General features: G+C 39.7%; 1 protein-coding gene across 10 annotated transcripts in view; it reads right to left on the minus strand.

Annotated features, from left to right (window-relative positions):
• The window catches only part of NARS2 (asparaginyl-tRNA synthetase 2, mitochondrial), a 135,922-nt gene extending 132,503 nt beyond the window's left edge, over positions 1-3,419 (minus strand). For all 10 annotated transcript variants that reach the window (XM_072794805.1, XM_072794800.1, XM_072794803.1 and 7 more), the window contains exon 1: positions 3,023-3,419. In XM_072794805.1, the coding sequence (XP_072650906.1) occupies positions 3,023-3,163 (141 nt within the window). In that variant the 5' untranslated portion in view covers positions 3,164-3,419. The remainder of the gene's footprint in view (positions 1-3,022) is intronic.
• Between the last annotated feature and the right edge of the window lie 22,334 nt (positions 3,420-25,753).

The raw sequence follows: 25,753 nt of genomic DNA on the forward strand, positions 1-25,753 counted from the left end.
CATTGTGAACATGTATTAAATAGTAAATAAGCTTTTGAAGACACTGAGTTTAAATGACAGGTATGTGTGAGTACAAAGGAGAGGTCTTCTGGTAGACCTTAAAACCAGTTCTCACAGATCAGATCCAACTTAACTAGCACAGAAGAGAGAATATACTTCTAGCAAACAGTGAACAACTGTGAAACAACTGATGGTGTCTGATTAACTATCAGACACACTTGGGAAAAGGGAGAGGATTCTACTTGGAAAAACTATATAGACCCTGTGTGTTCCCACCATACCCTACAGACAATGCTAGTGAAACTCTGCTATTACTTACTTGCATGTCCATAATAATTTCAAAGTTTAGGAACTATGCTTTAGTTGCTTTGAAGGCCATTGTCAAGCACACAGCAAATAGTCCATTAATGTTTTTCAGTGAAAAGAATATCTACCATGCACTAGAAATCTACTATGGGACAAGTGTTTTACTACCTTTTTCATATAATCTCTCATCCCTTCCTCACAACAGCTCAGTGGATTATCATTATAACCTGTCTTACAAGAACCTGGACTCAGAGAAGTTAAGTAATTTGTTGAAGGCCACACTGCTGGTTACCATAAAGTCCCATTTGAAACCAAATCTACCAGAAAACCCTTGAACTTTTTCTAGGGCTAACTGAATAAAGTCTAATTGCCTCAGTCTCCTATACAGGGCGTTTCACAACTCAGTGTGCCCATCTTTCTGGTTTCATCTCCCCACACTTCCCTGAAGGCAGCTGTTCAACCAACAGTAATTCCTAAGGCATCACTGTCTTTTCACTTGTTGGTAAAAGGTAACATTTGTGAAGCACCGTTTAAAAACGTGCTTTTGTTCTAAGCCCTTTATAAATATTTTACTACTTATTTCTCACAAGAACTTAATGAAGTGATTGCCATTTTAGAGATGAAGAATATATTTATAGAAGTTAAGATAACCTCTCTAAATAATTAAAATCAGTTCCCAAGTAGTAGAGCTAGAATTCAAATATAATTCTTTTTTTTTTTTAAAGATTTATTTATTTATGATAGACACAGAGAGAGAGAGAGAGAGAGAGAGAGAGGCAGAGACACAGGAGGAGGGAGAAGCAGGCTCCATGCACCGGGAGCCCGACGCGGGACTCGATCCCGGGACTCCAGGATCACGCCCTGGGCCAAAGGCAGGCGCCAAACCGCTGAGCCACCCAGGGATCCCCCTCAAATATAGTTCTTAGCTCAAAGGTCATATTATTATCAAAATTCTAGGGAACGCTATCTTCACCCTATCCCCAGTCCTCAGGACTCAAGTGAAACGTCACATAATACAAGCAGTCTTCCTTGACCTGACATAGTAAAGGACATCTCTATTTTCTCAGAATTTTTTATGCCACCAATACGTATCACATTGCCCCAATTACTTCTTAGCCATTAGACCAGGACTGACCCACAAGTAGAATGTGAGCCACATATGTAATTTTCCAAGTTTTAGTGGTCACTCTAAAAGTAAACAGGTAAAATTAATTTTAATATTTTATTTAACCCATTATGCCCCAAATGTTATCTACAGGTAATCAGCATAAATATATATTGAGGTATTTTATTCTTTTGTTTTCCAAAATTGGTGTATTTTACATTTACAGTTACCCTTCAATTTAGACTAGCTGCATTTCAAGGGCTCAGCACCACAAACGGCAGGTAGCTACCGTCTTAGACTGCACAGTATTAAAATGAAAGCCTCTAACCTGAGCAGTAGGTTTTTATCTTTGAATCCTTTCTAGATTACCACTCAGCAGGGATTATTAATGTATATATGTCAAATGAATAGGTGAATGCAAGAAAAGGTTTTGATTTGGATCATGGAAAAAAAAATATCAAACTCAAAAGAAACACAGAGGTGTCCTACTGCTAAAAATCAAGGATATCCAAGGAAAACGAAAATGACTTCATCAGTGTTTCAGCAACCTATAAGAAATGATCAAATCACCTTGGCTAGTCTACTCCGTTGAGGGAAAATCTTCTATGTGGAGCTGTTCCAAATGATAATAATAAGAGAAGTAATAGCAGCCCACACTTATTGACTGCGGGCCACTGTCCTGAATGTCTCAATACCTACCAACTCATTTAATCTTCAGGACTCTCTGCGTTTAAGGCTAAAGCTTTATGCTACAAGAAGGAAACAGGTTCAGAACACATAGGAGACGCGCCTTTTATTAATGAGGAGGCACTAAGGGCCAGATTTGAATCCAGGCAGCCTGACTCCAGAGTTTCAAACTACTACACTCTACTTTTGTCTCCTAACTCATTAAACGTACATTATTATATGCAAACCCCCATTTTTAGGCCTTGGGATGGTCAAAAGTGGAATAAAATCCGTTGTTCAGTCGAACAAACATTTACTACTGCCAGACAGACGTGTGTGAATACCGAGTCGGACGAAACACAGTGTCAAAGCAGCCACTGCTGACTGTGCACCTGCATTACGAGGGATACAGGCACAGAGGCCCGTACGTCTACTCCGCTGTACGACCAACGAGCTCACAGGTGATGTCCCGGTACCGTGAAGGCAAAGTTCCAGCACTTCACAGGCATCCCGACAGTTTTGCAAAATAAGAAAAGAAGAAAGAAAGAAAGAAAGAAAAGAAAAGAAAAGAAAAGAAAAGAAAGAAAGAAAGAAAGAAAGAAAGAAAGAAAGAAAGAAAGAAAGAAAGAAAGAAAAGAAGAAAAAAAGTAACGGTAGGCAAGGAAGGGAGACCAACGTGAACGTACGCGACCGCCTGTACATCCCTGAGCAAGTCATTTCACTTCCCTGTGCCCAACTTCCCGCATCTGTAAAATGGGCACAGCAGCAGCAGCAGCAGCAACTTTAAGCTGCTAGATGGCAAACCTTTCCATGATGGTCAGTGAATTACAGAGTTTTTCTTTTTCCCTACGTTTTCTCCTTCCCCTGCCTGTCATTCTGTCTGACCCTGCAGGTGCCGTTTAAGTCCCTAAAGAAGGAAGCCCCACCCCCTTCCCGGACACCAACCTGCACCTTAACGCGCTCCCCACTCGTGCTCTGGGCCCCGAGAGCGTCCCGCACGCTCAGCCGGGCCGGAGGTCTGTGTCCCGGGCAGGGAGCTGAGGAGCAGGAGCGCAGGGCTCGGGCCAGGAACCGCGCCCCGAACATCGCGCGGCCGCCCCCGGGCCTCTCCCGGCGCGCGCGGACCTTGCCTACCGCGAACCTCCCGGGTCCCCCGCTGCAGCCCTGCGCTCAGGGCGCCCCACGCCCCCCACCCCCGCGGCTCCAGCTCCCCCTCCCCCTCCGCCCCTCCCCGGACCGGGCCGAGTGAGAGCACAGCGGCGCGCGCCCGAAAGCCTCACGGTCGCGCCTGGGCTCGGAACCCACAGCCGCGACCGCCTCCCCGAGCCCAAACGCGCGCGGCCGCCCCGCTACGTCACACGCCAGCGTCCACGTCATCACGCTACGAGCGGGTTGAGAAGGAGCGTGCGCACTGGGGACTCGGGTTTCTGGAGAAGGCGGGCCAGAGACGGGGGCGGGCCGAGCGCGGAGGGGGCGGGGCCTGAGGCCCAGAGGGGGCGGAGCTAAGGCGTTCCGGCTCTAAGTGTTCTTGCTGGGGCAAAAGGGGAGCGCTCCACGCGAGGGACCCGGTCTAAGAGGTCTGAGTATTTTTTTTTTAAGATTTTATTTATTTATTCATGATAGAGAGAGAGAGAGAGGCAGAGACACAGGCAGAGGGAGAAGCAGGCTCCATGCAGGGAGCCGGGCGTGGGACTCGATCCCGGGTCTCCAGGATCGCGCCCTGGGCCAAAGGCAGGCGCTAAGCCACCGAGCCTCCCAGGGATCCCCTAAGAGGCCTTAATGTCTAACGCTTCCAGGTGATGCCGAGAGGCGCTGAGAGGTAAGGAGTGACTGATGCTGAAGGAAAGCCTCCAGGAGACTTAGTTGTTGAGAACATGAGCCTGAGGATGTTAGTCATTCCTGAGTTCTGAGCGCAAGGAAAGACAAGACAGAGATCCTTGCTCGTCATAGTTATACGGTATCTAAACAGACAAGTGCATAAAAGGGTGATCAGTTCTCTGGCGGAGCCTCAACGTGGGATGCCAGAGATGGCTTGCTGGAGAAGGGAGCCCTCTGACCCCTGAAGAGTCTTTGTATATGCAAATCGGGGAAGGCACTGCAATGAGAAGATGTTGGAGAGACACTGAAGGGAATGTTGGGCATTGCCTGTTGGAATCTTCAAGTCTTTCTTTTTTTTCCAACACAGTTACCTGCTTTGGTTTGACCTGGAAACAGTGACCCTTTTAAATGTATCCACCACTCCCTCCCAAATCGAAAAAAAAAAAAAAAAATCCTGTAATTCACTGACAATCAGGAAAAGGTTTTTCCATCTAGCAACTTAAAGTTGCTGCTACTATTATGCCCATTTTACAGATACAGGAAGTTGGGCACAGGAAAGTGAAATGACTTGTTCAAGAAGATAAAATACAACCTATAAATGTGATATTTAACCTCAGAAATTCTGGCTCCATCCACTAAACTGTAAATAGAGTATCTCAAGGTGGGAAGTAAAATCATGATCCCTTCCACCAAGAAGCTCCTTGTCTAGACATGGGGAATGACAACAAAACAGATTAATGCAACATAAACCAATAAGTTGGGCAGCCCGGGTGGCTCAGAGGTTTAGCGCTGCCTTCAGCTCAGGGCCTGATCCTGGGGTTCTGGGATGGGGTCCCGCGTTGGGCTCCCTACATGGAGCTTGCTTCTGCCCTTGCCTTCTCCCCCTCTCTCTCTGTGTGTCTCTCATGAATAAATAAATAAAATCTTTTAAAAAAAAATAAACCAATAAGTACACACAAATATATGAGCCAAGTGAAGTAGTAGTCTAGGGAAGGAAATAAATGGAGTTTTTGAGGAAGCTCAGAATTTTGCAGTGCTGGGATGTAAAAAAGAATATTTCCTATGAGAAGGTGAGCAGGAAAGGTTACTAGGAGGGCAACAGCCTGGAAGCATTGTAAAATTGTTCTCAAGATAGACTAAAAAATATCTCCCACTAAAATACCATAGTTCTCGGGCACTTCTTGAAACTCTCAAAGAGAAATATGGAGGGGCACCTGGCTGGCTCAATAGGATCATGCAACTCTTGATCTTGGGGTCATGAGTTCGAGCTCCACATAGGGTATAGAGATTACTTAAATAAATTTTTTTAAAAAATGGGAATGTCCAAATACCTTCAGAATTATGTAGCTTTGGGACTTTAACAACAACAAAAAAATAAGTATGACTTTGCTGTATTGGCTACAAAATCTGGGAAGAAGATGATCACAGCATTAATGTGTTGACTATGCCTACCTTGTCCAAGGGATGAAAAATGGTGACCAATTGGCTCATTTCCTACCCAGGCTGTTTTTCTGTCTTGCCTTCGTTCACCACTCTTTTCCCCTCAATGTGTATTTTAAGAACTGTGGTCCTTACCACAGTGATCCTGACTTCCTTTACTCTCTCATCTACAGCTGGTTTAAGCCAAAGTGTTAATTAATTTTTAAGCAGGGGACCAGTGTCCACTAGTTTGATGAAGACAAGGGAAACCAGTGGGTGAAACTGAAAACTAGCAGTGGTTAAATAAAAATAAATACAATGCAAGTTGACTATAGCATTTGTGCCTCTGGTGCTAAGTTCCAAAACACTCCATGTATCTTGTGCTATATCAAATTACGTTTTCTTGTTTTTGTTTTCAATGTTGGAATGACACTTTTTAGATTCATTAGACAGTAGCCAGAGTAATCTTTTCACAATTAATACATTACTATATTGGTACTAATGGTTGCTAGTGCTGTAGAATGCTTACTCCATGCCAGGAAGTTTTCATGTATTAACTCAATCTTCACAATAGCCCTCTGAAGTAGGGTTAGCATCACCACCCTCCATTTCCAAAGGAGAAACTGAAGCTTGGAGAGGTTTTGAGCTGGTTCCAAGTTACACGGCAGTCTGGCACCAGAGTCCATTTTCTTCTCCACTTATTACTCCAGCGATTAAAGTACTCTTCACTTGCTCCCCCTACAACATAGAGAGGACTTGCCTTCTTCAGCATGCCTACCAGTCTATGATTCTGGGAGTCCCCTGAGGCACCCTGGAGTGAGGAACAGAAGTGAAACGTCCTTATTGTTACCTTTTGATAATACAGGTCTAGGCGATGAACACCGTTAGCATTAGTTGTCAGCTTTAGAGAAGGTTTTAATCAGGCTCAGCACGACAGGTTTCAGCTTCACTTGCAAAGCTTCCTGGCTTCTAAAAGGCAGGCATTACTCTGATACTCCATGTGGTCATAAAATACAACTCTGCGTTCAGGGTTTTCATTACGCTTGAGTCCACTCATGAAACTCTCAACACCCAAAACTTGATACCAAGGTTATGACCTCAAAACATAGAGGAACATAGTACCTGATGCAGAAATTATGGAGATATTTGGTGTAGACAGGGAATGGGTGAATATTGTAAAGGATCCTGAGTTTCTCTGAAGAAGCTAAAGTTGGTGAGTACAATTTAACTTGAAAAATGGAAAGGCGAAGGCACAAAACAGAACAAGAAATTGCATGTGTACTTTGGAACCTTCAGAAAAGCAGCTCATAATCTAGAAAGAAAAGCTGACAAGTAAATGATCAGGTAAAGGAAAAAGCACAGAAGAGCAGTAGTAACCAAACGCTGGGGGAGTAAGGCAGTTTTCCTGGAGGAAGTGACATCTAAGCTGAAGCCAGAGGATGAATATTAGCCAGGGAAAGGGGAATTGAATGTCCTAAAGAGAGTTGGCAATGTTCTCTATTGTGATCTTGGTGGCCTTACCTGTACCAGATATGTAAACATTCCTTGAGCTGAAACTTAAGATTTGTGCATTTTACTTACATAACCTCAATAAAAATATAAATTAAATATTAAAATAGAGGCATCAAGTCTGCTGCTAGAATTAAAGCATTATATTTCCCTGGTTAGTACAGAGACTTTTTTTGTTCATAAAACATGTGAACTATTTCCTACATATAGAAGCGTTTAGAAAATAATGCAATAAAACCTGGTAGCTAACGTCTAGGTTTGTTGTAGACAAACAATAATGTTGCTTAATATTTTGTCCTCTTAGAGATCTTTCTCTTTCCAGGAAATGGATCTCCTTTGTACTTCTCTGCAATCCCATTCCCCTCTTTTCGTCTTGGATGGAGGTAACCACTATCCAGAATTCAATGTTTTTCATTTCTTTCCATGTTTTTATACTTTAGTTATACACACACACAATTATATATAATACACACATATGTGCACATACATATATGTATATATAATATGCATATATCTATAGTCTCTTGTATTGTTTTGCATATTTTAAATTTTAAGTTAATGGTATCTTACTCCATAAATTATTCTGCAACTCAAATTTACTTTTTGACATATATCCATGTAGCTGCAGTTCATTCTTTGTAATATTCTGTTATATGACTATACCACAATTAATTCATTCTCATTCTAAAGGTTATTTGGGCGCTTTCAACGTTTTCTATTATAAACAGTGGCGGATTTACCATGAAGCTAATGAAAGGTAAACTCAGAGCCCCTCATTTGCATTTATGTGTCTCCCTGTCCCTGGCCCCTACCTCCCCCCAATGCGAGGTGCTGCTGGGAGTTGTAAAATAAGAAGGGAAGCAATCAGGAAGCATTTCTTAAGGAACTCAGAAGAGAGGGGCATGAATTTCCAAAGTTCTAGAAATTTCTTGTAACTTCTCTCATTCTAAGTAAATATTTACCTTAATATTTGTAATTCTGTATTATTTTCTTTAAAAAAAACCCTCCTATATTATTATAATAAGCTTCAAGACCCACAGAACTGGATCAGCCCTTCATTATAAGACTACTGCAAAAAGTAGACTGGACACATCAAAGTCTCTCTGCATCATATGCCTCAGGTACAGAAGCTACACATCTTCAGCTCTGCTGGGTACTGACAAAATGTTCTCCCAGCTGAAGATTGTAATTTATACATCCTCCAACAAGCTTACAAGGATTCTCAGAGTTCCATACCTTTAGTGACAACGGAGAGACTCAGACTTTTGAATTTTTACCAATGTTGGGTAAGAAAGAGTATCTCAGTGTTTTTAAAGATTGTACGTTCTTTATTCTTTTTCCTCTTTTCCTCAAAATTCCATTTCAACCGTAACACCCATCATTGTCAATAACATAGTGGAAAAGAGCACTCGCCTGGCAATCAGCAGTCCTAGTTTAAATCTCATCTGTGGCCGCCTAACTGTGGAATCTTTAGAAAGTCACTTAAACTCTAAACTTCCTTCACAGGGCTGTTAACACTATTAACTGTAGCGTCTTGTGAATTCTGTGGTAGAGAAATGAGTGTCATATCTGACTGAATGCTCCCCATCATTTATGAGTTTTAGAGTTAAGGAATCCACTAAATGTTACCAGCCCATTCTCTTTAATTCCCAAAGTAGAAAGCTCAAGATGATTCCTATTTTGTATACATTTCTTTTAGGTGCAATTCTTCAATGTATCAGAATCTCCAGCTTTCTTATTAAAATGCAAATTCCTGGGTCTCCTGTCTGATGACTCAGAATCACTTTGAAAAACACTTCTGGCTTCATAGTTGGGTCTCATCCTTTCCCTGGTTTCTTCCTTTTGCTTTCAGGAAGCCCTCTGAGACTTGAACTTCTTTCCTTATGCTGTACTACTACTGCTCTACTATTATTAAACTCCCAATGTATTTTCAAAGAAACTGTAACAAAACCACCTGCAGTCCAAGCCATCTTCCACATTTAGGGTTGGGAGGCACCGCTGCGCAGTGGCTGGAGCATGACCCCAGGATTGAAGAAGGAGCTTCTTCTTCAGCTGTCTCTGCTGAGGGCATCAATGCAATCTACACTGACTATTTTATTCACATATTATGTATGCAGGAATTCATACCTGCAGAATAAATTCCTAGAAATAAGACCAACAATTTGTTTCAAAAATATCTTTAATGTTATTTTATGTACCTAGCTGCTTTTCCTCATGCCCATTTTGAGATACGGATCTCGATCTCGTCCACCTGGTTTTAGTGTCTGTATGTTTGGAAAAATCTGGAAACTTTAAAAAATAGATTTCTATAATGCTCTGTGACTATACCGCAGATGAAAGAAAACATACTTATTCCCAGGAGTGGCTAAGGTATTTACCACCCGTTAAAATTTAGATTTAGGAGAGACTGGACACAATTGGCTACTAGATAGGTTACTACAAATTTTAATTATTTTAAAATTACTTCTGGAGTTTGATACTTGTTAATTGGTTGGCTCATTGGTAAATGTTTGCATTTCTGAAATTGGGCTTGAAAATAAATTGTAACATCCTCTGCAAAGAGGTTAATGTGTAAAGCATACAAATTTTTATGTCTTATTATTTGGCAATTTGGTATGTAGTAATAGCCTGAGTTCTCATTGCTGAGGATAAAAGGAGACTTAAAAAATGTTTTGTTTTTGTGATGGGACGCCTGGGTGGCTCAGCCAGTTGAGCATCTGCCTTCAGCTCAGGGCCTGATCCCAGGATCCAGGATGGAGTCCCGCACCAGGCTCCCTGTGAGGAGCCTACTTCTCCCTCTGCCTGTGTCTCTGCCTCTCTCTGTGTCTCTCATGAATAAATAAATCTTTAAAAAAATGTTTTTAGTTATGATGCAAATAACAGAAAAATATATAAAATATAAATGTGTAGTTAATGAATGATTATAAAATGAATGCCTATCTAACCCACCATCCAGATCAAGAAAAAGAACATTCCTAGGACTCTTCTAGCCCAGTCCATACCCCTTGGCAAGCACAAGTTTCCTATTCTCCTGACCTTGGTAATCTTTGCTTTGGTTTTCTTTATAATTTTACCACCATCTCAGTATTCAGTCTGGACATTATAATTTAGTTTCCTCTGTTTTTGAACTTCATGTAAACAGAATCACGCAGTATGTGTTAGTTTATGAACTCTTTTGCTTAATACTATTTTTGTGAGAATCAGCTATGTCATTGCCTATAAACTGTTTATTTTCATTATTGTATGATATCCCATTTTATGACTATAACACAATTATTTATCCATTCTGTTGATGGATTTTGGTTGTGTTTTTTTTTTTTTTTGCATTTTTAAAAAGATTTTATTTATCCATGAGAGACATACAGAGAGGCAGCAGGAGAAGTAGGTTCCCTGCGGGGAGCCTGATGCAAGACTCAATCCTAGGACTCCAGGATCACGCCCTGAACCAAAGGCAGACACTCAACCACTGAGCCACCTGGGCATCCCTCTCATCAGACTTTTAAATTTAGCTGCATTGGTGGAGGTGTAGTAATCTCTCCTCGCAATTTGCTTTGCGTCTCCTCAATTATCATTCCTCGTCAAGCATCTTTCAATGTTTATTTTAACTGGGTTTTCTTTAGTGAATTCACTAAATCTTTGGTCTATTTTTCTATGGATTAGCCTTTTTTTGTCATTTATTTTCCAATTAATCTATACAAGTTCTTACATATATAATTTAGATATAAGCTCTTCTCAGTTATAAGTATTGCAAATATCTTCACTCACTCTTGTGGGTTGCCTATACCATGGTATATTGTGAAGAAATGGCTGAATGATAGCAAACCTTGACATTATTTGATCCTTTGCTTTAGAAATTGTGTCTAGTTCTTGAAGAAAATTATTGACACTCCAAATTACCCTTTTTGATTTATTTGGGCAATGTAAGACCAACATCTTTTGTCATTCTTGTTACTGTTCTTCTTTAAAAATGATTTTTTTAAAATTCAAATGTTTATTTTCTTTATATACCCTGCCCCCCACCCTACCCCCTTTATTTTTTGGTTTATGGTTAATGCCCTTTTCTACACATCTCTATGTGGTAATCTTAAGGGAACAACCTTAAGGCTTGGAACTCCACTTTAAATTGTTTGAAGCTGATTCTGGCTGCTTGCAAATATTTCTGTGCATAATCAACCTCTAAGGTTTCACGCCAGAAAACCAGATAACTCAGAAAAGAAAAATTACATGTAGGAGACAATACAATCTGAGCTGATCCTCCTATACTCATATTTTCTCTTTGATCACACAGAACTTCAAAGAATGAAGTTAGCTTTTCAAAATTTCTTTAATGCCCACACAGCTTCATAATGAGCACTCCATCTTGTCTGGGAACATTTTTCACAGCCAATACCTACATTTGTGCCTACATTTTTGCAGCACTTTCCACTGATGAAGTGAGAGTGAAAAGAATGGGCAATTTCCCCTCACAAAGTTTCCAAATATGTTACATATGAAGAATAAATGTTTCCAAAGAGTAAAACTCCACAAATGTTTAGTTTTTTGGGTTTTTTTTTTCCCCACAGAGGAGTGCCTTATCATGGATAGTTTTGGTTTATAACTGAAGATAAAAAGCAGATGGGTTTTTGGTGCATTTTACTATTGTTTTTAAATTTTCTATAGTGTACACCTCCTAAGTGCTTGCACCTTGGGCAGATCATTCCCACTGCCCCACCCTTTGTATGCTGTTGATATTAAGCATGATATTTTCTATAGACTTCTGAGAAATACTTTTTCATTTAAGAAAGCTCCCTGAGGCTTCTGAGGGATTACTACCCTGCCACCCCAGGATCTATGGTCAGATAGATATAGGTACATAATGTCATGAATAAAGAGTGATCTCTTTGGAAAAGAATAGCCCTGCTTAAAAAATGCAAATTCTAAGGAAATTTTTTTCCTTACGATAAAGAGTCTGGAAGATATGTGTTCCTGGAATTCGTAGGAGAATCAGCACTCACCATTGGTCTAAAATGAATAATTATGTAAACACTTAAAGACCCCAAAAGGAGATGTGCTTATGCCCTGGCTTTTCAAACAGGAAAAAAAAAATATATTGATGCCGTGGTAAACTGTTTTGTACTCCCGATAAAAGGGGCTTGTGAAATGTGTGTTAAAACAAGGATGGCAAGTAGACTATACCTCAAGAATAGTAATGCATGAACATTCAGGGACCTGGATATTTCCTTTCATAGATTTCCAGCAAAACTTTCTCGAGCTCCACCACCCCCTATGAACAGTAGCAAGAAGACTGATGATATAACTTTTACTGAGAACTGATTTATTCTCCTCTTCTCAGGGTTTATTTTCAGAATCATGTGCATTGACAGATATAAAAATGTAAAATTTATTTTCCAATATATTAGATTAAGCAATTTAACATTCCTTACTAGAGCATAATATATATCAAAGGAGTAGGAGATATATATGTGCATATATTCATACACGGTGTGTGTGTACACACACATTAATCACAAATTGCATTAGAAAGCTGTTGATTCAGGGCACCTGAGTAGCTTGGTTGATTAAACATCCAACTCTTTATATTGCCTCAGATCATGATCTTGGGGTTCTAGAATAGAGCACCACATTGGGCTCTGCACTCAGCATGGAGGCTGCTTATCCCTCCCCCCTAGCTCGTGCTCTCTCTCTCTCAAATAAATGAGTAAAATGTTAAAACAAAAAAGCTGTTGATGCCGTCCCCATTTAAAGTGTTTAATATTTGTGACACTTGGCTGGCTCATTTGGTAGAGCATGTAACCCTTAATCTCAGGGTTATGAGTTCAAGCCCTACATTGGGTGTGGAGCCTATTTTAAAAAAAAACAGTTATTATGTATCAATTTGGTTGGAATCCAATAAAATTACATAGTTTAGTTTACATTTTGAGTGACTGGTTGTGGTTGCCAGTCTCTAAAACGGCCCCAATGACCTCACCTCCATTGTAGAGTCCTCTCCACATTAGTCACACAAGATTTGTCCATATAACCAAAAGAATACAGCAAAAATCTTAGTGTGTGACTTCTGAAGGTAAGTCATAAAAAACACCCATCTCTTCCAGCTTCTTCTCTTGGATCAATTGCTCTAGGGGCTACCAGGTACTATGTCATAAAGATACTCAACTAGCTCTATAAAGATGACCACATGCCAAGGAACTGAGGCATCCTGCCAGTAGTTAGCGCTACTGTATTACTGTGATATGATAGATGTTTTCTATTTGTTATTTCTCTAGAGAACCTTGAATGAATTAGTAAATTACTTAGTGAGTGAATGAGTTAGTGAGTTTTTACATATTATATATATGTATATATAATGTATATGTATATGTATATATAATGTGTGTGTATATATATATATATATATATATATATATATACAGTAGCTCATGTAAATATGGATCCTGAGAAGTCCCATGATCTGTCCTCTTCAAGCTGGAGACCAAGGAAGGTCAGTGGTATAATTTGGAAATCTAACAGCCAGAGACCCTATGGTGTAGATACCAGTCCAGGTCTCAAGGCCTGAGAACCAGGAGTGCAGGAGGGCAGGAGAAGATGGATGTCCCAGCTCATTCAGTCAGGCAGAGAAGCAATTCAGCCTTCCTCTGCCTTTTTGTTCTATTCAAGCCCTGAATGGATTGGATAATGCCTACTCACATTGGAGACAGCCATTTGCTTTTCTTATTCCACCAATTTAAATGTTAACCCCTTCTGCTGTAAGATAAATAAATCCTAGGGATATAACATGCACATGACAACTATAGTTAACAATACTATATTGTGTATTTGAAAGTAGCTAAGAGAGTAAATCTTAAAAGTTCTTATCACAAGAAAGAAATTGTACCTACATGCAGTGATGGATGTTATTTTTTTTTAATTTTTTTTTTTTTTAATTTATGATAGTCACAGAGAGAGAGAGAGAGAGAGGCAGAGACACAGGCAGAGGGAAAAGCAGGCTCCATGCACCGGGAGCCTGATGTGGGATTCGATCCCAGGTCTCCAGGATCGTGCCCTGCGCCAAAGACAGGCGCCAAACCAGCTGCGCCACCCAGGGATCCCTGGATGTTAACTAAACTTATTGTAATCATTTCGCAATATGTATATTCATCAAACCATTATGCTGTACACCTAAAACTGATGCAATATTATATGTCAATTAATTTTAAAAAGTTGATAAAAAACAAAGCCAATTTAACCTACAATTTAGCCGAAATGTAACACATTGGCAACAAAAAATATCCTTAAAAACAAAATAAAAAAAGAAATCCAGGTTAGCATTCATCATCTTTTCCTCATTAGGAAACCAGTAGAACCTGAAAGGACTACTTATTATGTGCTCTCGCTTTCTGTAGCAGAAACAGAATTGCAATTAATGAACTTTCATCCCACTGAGAGGCTAGAAGTTAACAAATAAAATATGAGCCTGAGGAAAGTCTTGTTCTCACTTTTTTATCTATTAAAAACTTGGGGAAAGGAGATTTTGTTGTTGTTTGCATCTTTTTTTTTTTAAGTTTATTTATTTTTTTAAGTAATCTCTTTACCCAATTTGAGGCTCAAACTCACAATCCTGAGATCAAGAGCTGCATGCTCTTCCAACTGAGCCAGGCATACTGGGAAAGGAGACTTTGTAATAACATTTAAAGATTTCAAAAAGATTATTCTCTGGATTGTCTTCTTTTTTAATTTAAATTTTTTAACTTTAAATTCAAGTTTGTTAATTTATGGTGTAGTATTCAGGAGTAGAATTTAGTGATTCATCACTTACATATAACACCCAGTGCTCATCACAACAAGTGCCCTTCTTAATACCCATCACCTATTTAGTGTATCCTTACCCTTCTCCCCTCTAGCAACCCCCCAGTTTGTTCTTTATAGTTAAGAGTCTCTTATGGTTTCCTCTCCCTCTCTGTTTTTTCTTATTTTGTTTTTCCTTCCCTTCCCCTATGTTCATCTGCTTCGCTTTTTAAATTCCACCTATGAGTGAAATCATGATATTTGTCTTTCTTTGATTTTGCTTAGCATAATACTCTCTAGTTCCATCCACATTGTTGCAAATGGACAGGTTTCATTCTTTTTGATGGCTGAATAAAATTACATTATATATATGTGTGTGTATTCCATTATATACATATATATTCCATTATATATATATAATATATATATTTCCCATATCTTCTTTATGGGTGCTTTCCATGATTTGGCTATTGTTGATAATGCTGCTGTAGACACTGAGGTGCATGTGCTCCTTTGAATCAGCATTTTTGTATCCTTTGGATGAATACCTAGAGCGCAATTGCTGGATCATAGGGTAGCTCTATTTTTAAATTTTTTGAGGGATTTCCATACTATTTTCCAGGGTGGTTGCACCAGTTTCCATTCCCAGCAACTCCCCTTTCTCCACATCCTCATCAACATTTGTTGTTTCCTGAGTTGTTAATTTTAACCATTCTGACAGGTGTGAGGTGGTATCATTGTGGTTTTGATTTGTAATTCCCTAATGATGAGTGATGCTGAGCATATTTTCATGTGTCTGTTGGCCATCTGGATGTCTTCTTTGGATAAATGTCTGTTCATGCCTTCTGCTTATTTCTTAACTGGATTATTTATTTTTTGGTTGTTGATTTTGATGAATTCTTTATATATTCTGGATACTAGCCCTTTATCTGATATGTCATTTGCAAATATCTTCTGCCATTCCATCAGTTGTCTTTTAATTTTGTTGATTGTTTCTTTCACTGTGTGAAGCTTTTATCTCGATGAAGTCCCAATAGTTCATTTTTGTTCTTGTTTCCCTTGCCTTAGGAGACATGTCTAGTAAGAAGTTGCTGCAGCTGAGGTCAAAGAGGTTGTTGCCTGTGTTCCCCTCTAGGATTTTGATGATGATTTCCTGCCTTACATTTAGGTCTTTCATTCATTTTGAATTTATTTTTATATGTAGTGTAAGAAAGTGGTCCAGTTTCATTCTTCCCCATGTAGCTGTCCAGTTTTCCCAACACCATTTGTTGAAGAGAATGTCTTTTCTCCATTGAATATTCTTTACTGCTCTGTCAAAGATTAGTTGACCATAGTGTTGTGGATCCATTTCTGTGTTCTGTGTTCTCTATTCTGATCCACTGATCTATGTGTCTGTTTTTGTGTCAGTACCATACTGTCTCGATGATTACAGCTTTGTATACAGCTTGATGTCTGGGATTGTGATGCTTTATGCTTTTCTTTTCTTTTTCAACATTACTTTGGTATTTGGGGTCTTTTCTGATTCCATGCAAATTTTAGGATTGTTTGTTCTAGGTCTGTGAAAAATGCTGGTGTTATTTGATCAGGATTGTATTGAATGTGTGGATTGCTTCGGGTAGTACAGACATTTTAACAATATTTGTTCTTCTAATCCATGAGCATGGCATCTTTTCCCATTTCTTTGTGTCTTCTTCAATTTCTTTCATAAGTGTTGTATCAGAGCACAGATTTTCTACCTCTTTGGTTTGGTTTATTCCTAGGTATATTATGGTTTGGGGTGCAGATGTAAATGGGATCCATTCCTTGATTTCTCTTTCTGCTGCTTCATTTTTAGTATATAGAAATGCAACAGATTTCTGTACATTAATTTTATATCCCACAACTTTGCTGAATTCATGTATCAGTTCTAGCAATTTTTTTGGTGGAGTCTTTCAGGTTTTCTGTACAGAATATCCTGTCATCTGGTAAGAGTGAAAGTTTGACTTCTTTTTTCCTGATTTGGGTGCCTTTATTTCTTTTCAATGTCTAGTTGTTGAGGGTGGGACTCAACAGTCATGAAAGTGGACATCTGTGTTGTGTTCCTGACCTTAGGGGAAAAGCTCTCAGATTTTCCCCGCTGAGGATATTAGTTGTGGGTCTTTTGTATATGGCCTTTATGACATTGAGGTATGTTCCTCCTATCCCTACTTTCTTGAGGGTTTTTTTTCAAGAAAGGATGCTGTATTTTGTCAAATGCTTTTTCTGCATCTACTGAGAGGATCATATGGTTCTTCTCCTTTCTTTTATTAATGTGGTGTATCATGTTGATTGATTTGTGGATATTGAACCCCTGTGGCTCAGGGGTAAATCCCATTTGATCATGGTGAATAATCTCTTTAATGTACTGTTAGATTTGGCCTTGGACTGTTGTTGTTTTTGGGAAATTTTTTTTTTTTTGGGAAATTATTTTTATTATTGATTCAATTTCTTTGCTGGTTATGTCTGTTCAAATTTTATATTTCTTCTTGTTTCTAGGAATTTATCCATTTCTTCCAGATTTCCCAATCTATTGGCATATAATTGCTCATAATATTCTCTTATAATTGTTTGTATTTCTGTTGTGATCTGATGTTGGTTGTGATCTCTCCTCTTTCATTCATGATTTTATATATTTGGGTCCTTTTTCTTTTCTTTTGGAAAAGTTTGGCTAGGAGTTTATCAATTTTGTTAATTCTTTCAAAATATCAGGTCCTAGTTTTGTTAATATGTTCTGGTTTTTAAAAATTTCTATGTCATTTACTTCTCTAATCTTAATTATTTCCTTTCTTTTGCTGGCTTAAGGCTCCATTTGCTCTTCTTTTTCCAGCTCCTTTAGGGTAAGATTAGATTGTGTATTTGAGACTTTCCTTGCTTCTTGAGGTTAGCCTTGGGAAACTGCTGCATCCCAAAAGTTTTGGACTGTTGTGTCTTCATTTTCATTTACTTCCATGTATTTTTTTAATTTTTTCTGTAATTTCCTGGTTAACCCATTCATTCGTTAGTAGTATGTTCTTTAACCTCCATGAATCTATGGTCTTTCCAAATTTATTTATTTATTTTTATTTATTTATTTTTTTTTTGTGGTTTACTTCAAGTTTCATAGCATTGTGTTCTGAAAATATGCATGGTATGGTCTCAACCTTTTTGTACATGTTGAAGCCTGATATGTGACCCAGTATGTGATCAATTCTGGAGAATGTCCCAAGTACATTTGAAAAGAATTTGTATTCTGCCACTTTAGGATGACATGCTCTGAGTATCTGTGAAGTCCATCTGGTCCAGTGTGTCAATCAAAGCCCTTGTTTCCTTGTTGATCTTCTGTTGAGATGATCTGTCCATTGCTGTAAGTGGGGTGTTAAAGTCCCCTACTATTATTGTGTTATTATCATTGAGTTCAGTTTGTTATTAATTGATTCATATATTTGGCTGCTTCCAAGTTGGGGCATAAATATATACAATTGTTAGATCTTCTTGTTGGATAGACCCCTTTATTAAGAGATGATGCCCTTCTTCATCTCTTATTACAGTCTTTGGTTTAAAATCTAGTTTGTCTGACAAAAGTATGGCTACTCCAGCTTTCTTTCGATGTCCACTAGCATGAAAGATGGTTCTCCACCCCCTCATTTTTAGCCTTCAGGTGTCTTTGGGTCTCAAAGGAGTCTCTTGTAAGCAGCATATTGATGGGTCTGGTTTTTTTTTTTTTTTTTAATCCATTCTGATAACCTATGTCTTCTGATTGGACCATTTAGTCCATTTACATTCAGAGTAATTATTGGTAGATTTGAATTTAGTGCCATTGTATTACCTGTAAAGTTGCTGTTCCTATAGATTGTCTTTATTCCTTTCTAGTCTTTGTAGTTTTTGGTATCTCTTTACTGCTCAAAGTTCCCCTTTAATATTTCTCCCAGAGCTGGTTCAGTGGTCATAAACTCCTTTAGTTTTTGGTTATCTTGGAAACTATCTCTCTTTCTATTCTGAATGACAGCCTTGCTGAATATAGTATTCTTGGCTGCATATTTTTCCCATTCAGTGTGTTGTATATATCATGCCTCTGCTTTCTGGCTTGTCAAGTTTCTGTGGATAGGTCTGCTGCTAACCTATGTGTCTACACTTGTAGGTTAAGAACCTTTGGTCCTTAGCTGCTTTCAGAATTCTCTTTATTTTTGTATTTTACAAGTTTCACTATGATATGCCTTGGTGCTGACATGTTTCTGTTGGTTTTGAGAAGAGTTCCCTGTGCCTTTTGGACTTGAATTTCCATTTCTTTCCCTAGATCAGGGAAGTTCTCAGCTATACTTTGTTCAGTTGAATCTTCTGTCCCTTTTCCTGCTCTTTTTCTTCTGGGACTCCTGTGGTACGGATATCATTGTGCTTTGTGGAATTGCTGAGCTCCCTAAGTCTACATTCATGATCTAACAGTTCTTTTTTCCTTCTTTTTGGCTTCACTATTTTCCATAATTTCATCTTCTATATCACCTATTCAATCCCCTGCTTCTTCTGTCCTTATTGTGATTACATCTAGTCAGTTTTGCATCTCAGTTATAGCATTTTTATTTTGGCCTGATTAGTTTCTAGGTCTTGTATCTCATCAGCCAGCATTTCTTTGGTGTCTTCTATGCATCGTTCAAGCCCAGTATTTTTTTTTTTTTTAGATTTTATTTATTTGTTTGAGAGAGAGAGAGACAGATGAACAAAAAAAGAGCATGAGTGGGGAGAGGGGGCAGAGGGAGAAGCTGACTCCCTGCTGAGAAGGGAGCCCAATGTGAGACTGGATCCCAGGACCGTGGGATCATGACTCAAGCTGAAGGCAGATGCTTAATTGACCGAGCCACCGAGGTGCCTGCCCAGCTAGTATTCTTATGACTGTTGTTCTAAATTATTTTAAAGATATATTAGAGATATCTGTTTTGAGCAAATCTCTGGATGTGATTTCGTCTTGATCCTTCTTTTGGGGAGAATTCCTCAATCTTGTCATTATGTTGAGGTTTCTGTCTTTTGTATGTTATGAAAGCTTGTTATGTTTCCTGCTCCTGAGTGTAATACTGTATTAAGAAGGGATATTTCAGTTAAGCATCTGACTCTTGATTTCAGCTCAGGTCATGATCTCAGGGGCGTGAGATCAAGCCATGCTGGGCTCTGTGCTGGGTGTGGAGCCTGCTTAAGATTCTCTCTCTCCCTCTCCCTCTGCTACTGCTCCCCTCCAATCACACACACACACTCCTGGTCTCCAAATAAATAAATAAATAAATAAATACCAAAAAAATAAATAAATAAAGATGATGCCATTAAGAAGAAGGGGTGGGGGCAGCCCTGGTGGCTCAGCAGTTTAGCGCCACCTTTAGACCGGGGCATGATCCCGGAGACCCAGGATTGAGTCCCACGTCGGGCTCCCTGCATGGAGCCTGCATGGAGCCTGCTTCTCCCTCTGTCTGTGTCTCTGCCTCTCTCTCTGTGTCTCTCATGAATAAATAAATAAATCTTAAAAAAAAAAAAAGGAGAGATGGTTAGGGGGAGGAGAAGGAGAAGAAGGAGGAGGAGAAGGATAAGGAGGAGAGAAGAAGAAGAAATAGTAGTGGAAGTAGAAGTAGAAGTAGTAGTCATCATACACCATCCAGAGCCTGTTGCTTTGGGCAGTATTTCTGGTGTATGCTATGTGCATTCTGCTGTTGTATTTTCACTGCTCGTTCCCATAGGTCAGTCCTTGTAGAGTTCCTCCTTGCTTGCAGTGAGGAGTGTTTGGACCTTTAACTAATTTTGCTTTATTTGTTAAGACAAGCCTGATTTAAAAAAAAAAAAAAAAAGTTGATCCATTAAGGAAAAGGAAAAAAGCAAACAGATCAACAAAAAACCATAAGTCTGATTCCAAAGAAAAAGAAAAGAGGAAAAAAAGAAAAGAAAAAAAGAACCTTGATCCAAAAAATGAGAGAAGGAAATAAACAAAATCCTATAAGCCTGATTCCAAAGAAAAAAAGAAGAGAAGATAAAAAAGAAAAGAAAGCCTGGTCCTGTTTCCACCAGAACTGAAGCAGAATTGAAGCTGGTGCTGGAGCACTTTGTGATCAGTAGACTTGGTACATTTGGGGGCTTGTGTTGGTCTTCTGAAGGAAAGGCCTGTCTCACTGGCTCACACCTGCCCTAGTAAAAATGTCCTTGCCAGGCACAGGCGGGTGGGGTTTGGTGTAAGGGACTCCAGCCTCCACTGGAGGCACTGTGTTTCTTTTTGTAGTCCCACTGTGCTGGTGGCAGTGGGTGGGCAGGGGGCAGTGTGCATGGAAGATAGGGTGACACCACCGCACCCTCTCTCTGCGGGTATGAGAACTCCTGGTCACTGATGTTTAGGATGCCCTCACGGAAAAGTGAATAATCTCCCCTCCTGTGTCCCAGGCTTTCATCAGATCCCTGCCCTCAAACTATGACCAAGCCATCCTCATGTCTGGAACCACAGTTCTCCTGTGTTTTATCTCTGGCTGGTAGTTGGGATTCAAAACTCCAAATCTTAAAGGACATTGCAAGACACAGACCTGCTCCTTTCCCCTAGAGGAGAGCCTTGAAGCACTGTGCCCAGCACCATTCTGTTCCAGGAAAACAGTCACACACCTGCATTAGGGCCCAGAGTTTATGATGAAGCGCAGCAAAAAGCTGCAACCAGGTTATTTGTCCTTTGTGTGCGCTTCTGTCCTCTGCTGTTGAGCAGCCACTCAATGACACCCAGTGGGCCTTTTGCCCCTAGAGAGGCAATATACCCTCTTCCAAATGTACTCCAGGAAGGGAAACATTTGTTCTCTCCTAGTGTGACCCAGGGGATCTTCACACCATGGTGTCTTGCACAAACCTTGTGCATTGCTCCCTCTCCCACTCTCTCCCTCTTCTCCCTGACTTCACTCTGCAAAAAGGGTTCCCTCCCCTTTGAGGCATCCCAGGTTTTCTCTCCCCCAATTCACATCTCTGAACCTTGCATCTGCCATGTTCTCTCCCTCCAACTGTGCAGATTATTTTCTTAATTCTCCAATCAATTTTCTAGTTATTCAAAAAATGATTTGATATTAATCTAGCTGTGTTCAAGGGACGAGGTAAACTCATATTCCCTCTATTACTCTTCCATCTTAACACTCCCCCTGGACAGCCTTCTATAGAAAAACTAAAGCTCTCTGAAAGAGCCTATTAAGTATCCTCATAATAACACATGCAAGAGGTATAGATGTTGAGCTACAAATGTGTAGCCCAGAAAGAAATAGTCTTATAGTCCTATACTGACCCTTTCTCCTTTTCTGAAAAGTCACTATTGATTTAAATAAGTGGATTCATACACAGTAAATAGAATGGTTCATTATAACAATGTTAAAACCAATAGGTACAATTTATTGTGCGAAGGGGTTTAGATGTATTATGTCATTTAATCCTCTCAACAATTCTATCCACCCACTTATTTACAAGATATTATGAGCCAGGCACTCTTACAGGTACTATGGATGCAGCAGTGAACAAACTAGACAAAAATCCCTGCCTTCATAAAGCATACCTTCTAGTAGTAGAGACAGACAGTAAACATATAACAAAGTAAATCATATGATGTGTTAGATTATTTTAGTGCCGTATAGAAGAATGAAATCAGGGAAAGGAGACAGGGAATATTGAAGGAGAATTACATTTTAAATAGAGTGGCCAGGGAATAAGATCTTGTTGAGAAGGTAATATCTGAAGAAGATGAGGAGTAAGCTCTGAGGATATTTGAAGGAAGAAGTTTCTAGGTAGAGGGAAAAGCAAGTGCAGGGAGCATGCCTGGTGGGTTCGAAGCACAACAAACAGGTCTGAAGCTGGAGTGAGGTGGGCAGAAAGAGAGATATGAGGCCAGAAAGCTAATCAGGAGCATGAGACATAGGGATTTGTAAGTTGAAAGATGGACTTTTGTTTTTACTTTGGGTAAGTTGGGGAACTATTTGAAGGTTTTCAACAGGGAGGGTAACATCATTTGACTTACATATAAGCAAAACCAAATGGCTACTGTATTGAAAATAGGTCAAAGGGGGAGGGGCAAGGGCAGTGACTGAAAGAGCAGTTAGGAGGTTACTGCAGTAATCCAGAAGAGAAATAATAGTGGTTTGCACGGGGTTGTAGCAGAGGTCTTAAGAAGTGTTCTGATTCTGGATATATTTTGAAGTGAGCTGACAGGATTTCCTGAGGTATCTATCTGGATGTGGGGTGTGAGGAAGGTGTCAAGGACAACATCCAGGATTTGAACTGAGTGAGGGAATGATAAAGTTGTCATGTAGCAAGATGAAGAAGACTGTGGGAGAAGTAAGTTCTTGTTGGGGTGGGAGTTGGCAAGATTAGGAGCTTGCTTTTAGATATGTTAAGTATGAGAGATCTTTAGTAGACAGTTGGACATGTAAGTCTGGAATTCAGGGAATTCATTTAGGTTGCAGATAACTTTGGGGATAACTGACACATAGGTATATCTAAAATCATAAAATGATAACAACTCAAAGAAAGTCAGTGTGGGTAAAAACAAAAAAAGTTTCAAGGACTGAGCACTGGGGCAGCCAATATTGAGAGGTTGGGGAAAGGAAGAAGAACCAGCAAGGGGACTGAGTAGAGGGCCATACAGAAAGAGAAAAGATCAGGAGAGTGTAATGTTTTTGGAAACCAAGTAAAAAAATCATTTTCATGGGGCACCTGGGTGGCTCAGCGGTTGAGTGTCTGCCTTCAGCTCAGGGTGTGATCCCAGAGTTTCAGGATTGAGTCCTACATCAGGCTCCCTGCATGGGGCCTGTTTCTCCCTTTCTCTCTGTCTCTGCCTCTCTCCCAGGAATAAATCAATAAAATCTTTAAAAAAATCATTTTCAGAAGTAGGGAGTTACTAACCGTATCAGAAGCCAGATAGGTCAGGTCAGATGGGAACTGATAAATGACTATTGGATTTAGAAATATGGAGACTTTGGTGACATTGACAAGCTATGTGAGTGGGATGGAGGTGGCAAAACCTGATTGGAACCATCAATAGAACTATGACTTCTTGGAAAAATTATCAGTTCCAGGGCTGAGGCAGGAAATATACAGAATGGGATGGCTTGTTGTGCCAAAAGAGCAATGAAGCTATCAAACACTGATGAGGTCTTGTCAAAAGAGTACAGAAAACAACTTTCAGGGCAGCCCGGGTGGCTCAGCAGTTTAGCGTGGCCTTCAGCCCAGGGCATGATCCTGGAGAACCGGGATCGAGTCCCATGTTGGGCTCTCTGCATGGAGCCTGCTTCTCCCTCTGCCTGTGTCTCTGCCCTTCTCTCTCTCTGTATCTCTTATGAATGAATAAATAAAATCTTTTTTTTTAAAAAAAAAAAAAGGAAAACAATTTTCAGGGGCTACCAAAGTTGGGACACTTTGTGCATCAAAAATAAATTTTTGGAAACACACCAAATGCATAAACCTCCAAGTAATCATAAACATCATATATGTTAAAAAAAAAAAAAGCAACAACAAACATCCCCCAAAGCCCTATGGCCACCTCTGGAGATTGTTAGGACACCAATTTATTATTCTGAAAATTGGTAAAGAACAAGAAATAAAGAAGCAATTGTCCTGACTTTTCTGAACTGTGTTTCAAGGTAATCAAATTATTAATAAGGGAAAAGTTATTCTGTGTTGAAGAATTCCAACTAAAAAGTACAAAGGGAATTATAGAATTGGAAAATAATTATTTTATACTCTCTAATGAAATATCTAGACAACAATCATCAATGGGTGCTAAAACAGGAGAAATATTGTGAGGGAACTTTGTAAAGAATGGATCAGGCTGACAGCTCTGAAATCACTGATTAACCCTAGCGTCACTAAAAATGTGACAATGAAACATTATAAGCCTCCTGATGTCATGCAGCAGAAAATTTATGCATATATAGAGTACTATCTGAAGCATCATTACAAATATATAACAAATAAAACTTATATTTGATTCTTTTAAAAAAGATTTATTTATTTGAGAGGGAGAGAATGAGCAGGGGGAGGGGCAGGGGGAAGGAATCTCAAGCAGACTCCCTGCTGAGTGGGGAGCCCAATGCTGCACTTGATGCTGGGCTCCATCTCACGACCCTGAGACCATGACCTGAGGCAAAATCAAGAGTCCAGTGCTTACTGAGCCACCCAGGTCCCCATGATCGAGTCTTTAGATCAGGGGTAGGCAAACTTGTTTTGCAAAAAGCCAGATAGAAATATTTTAGGCTTTTCGGGCCATAGTCTTTATTGCATATTGTCTTCCTTGTTTATTTGTTTTTAAAACACTTTAGAAATACAAAGCTTTTAGCTTTCAGGAATTACAGAAAGAAGCTATGGGCTAGATTTGGCCTGTTGGCCATGGTTTGCCAATCAGTCTTTGCTCTAGAAAAAAATGTTAGTTTACAGGAAATATGGGAATGAGAGGAACAGATGAAATAAAACCACGAGGAAGAAACAAGCCTAATCCAGAATTTAGGAAATTTTGTAGAACAAATGTACTAGTTCCTTGACAGCTAAAAGCATTAAAAGAGGTTTAACAATCTGGAGCAGACTCCTCACATACCAGTCACCAGGTCTGGGTGAGGACCACGTGAGGACCACAGTCAGCAGGCCACGTGAGGACCACAGGTGAGCCCCATGTGGGACCCAGAGCCACCAGGACCAGATGAGGCTCAGGTTGGGACCAAAAAGACCAGGTCCAGGTTGAGGCCCAGGTGGAGCCCAGAGGCACCAGGTCTAGGTGAGGCCCAGGTGGCAACCAGATTCACCAGGTCCAGGTGAATCCCAGGTGGGGACCAGATTCACCAACTCCAGGTAAGGTCCAGGTTCAACATTACAGATGAAAGGAAAATTAAGAGACTTATCACCCAAATGCAATGTGTTGGTCCTTGTTTGGATCCTGATTTAAGTAAGTCAATTGGAAAAACATACATATGTGTGGAGGGAGGGGGAAATTTCAACAGGCAAAGGGTATTATATTTTGAAAGACTTTGTGTAAGATGAGTATTATTTCTTTCTTAAATGTTTGATAGGGTAGCCACGTGGGCCTAGAACTCTCTTCATAAGAAGGTTTTAAATTACAAATATAGTACGCTTAATAAATAGGATGTCATGCAGATTTTCTATGTCAATTTTTTTATGTTATATTTTTAAAGAAATTGGTCG

Source organism: Canis lupus, chromosome 23, assembly GCF_048164855.1.
Source record: "Canis lupus baileyi chromosome 23, mCanLup2.hap1, whole genome shotgun sequence".
In the NCBI taxonomy this organism is placed as follows: Eukaryota; Metazoa; Chordata; class Mammalia; order Carnivora; family Canidae; genus Canis; species Canis lupus.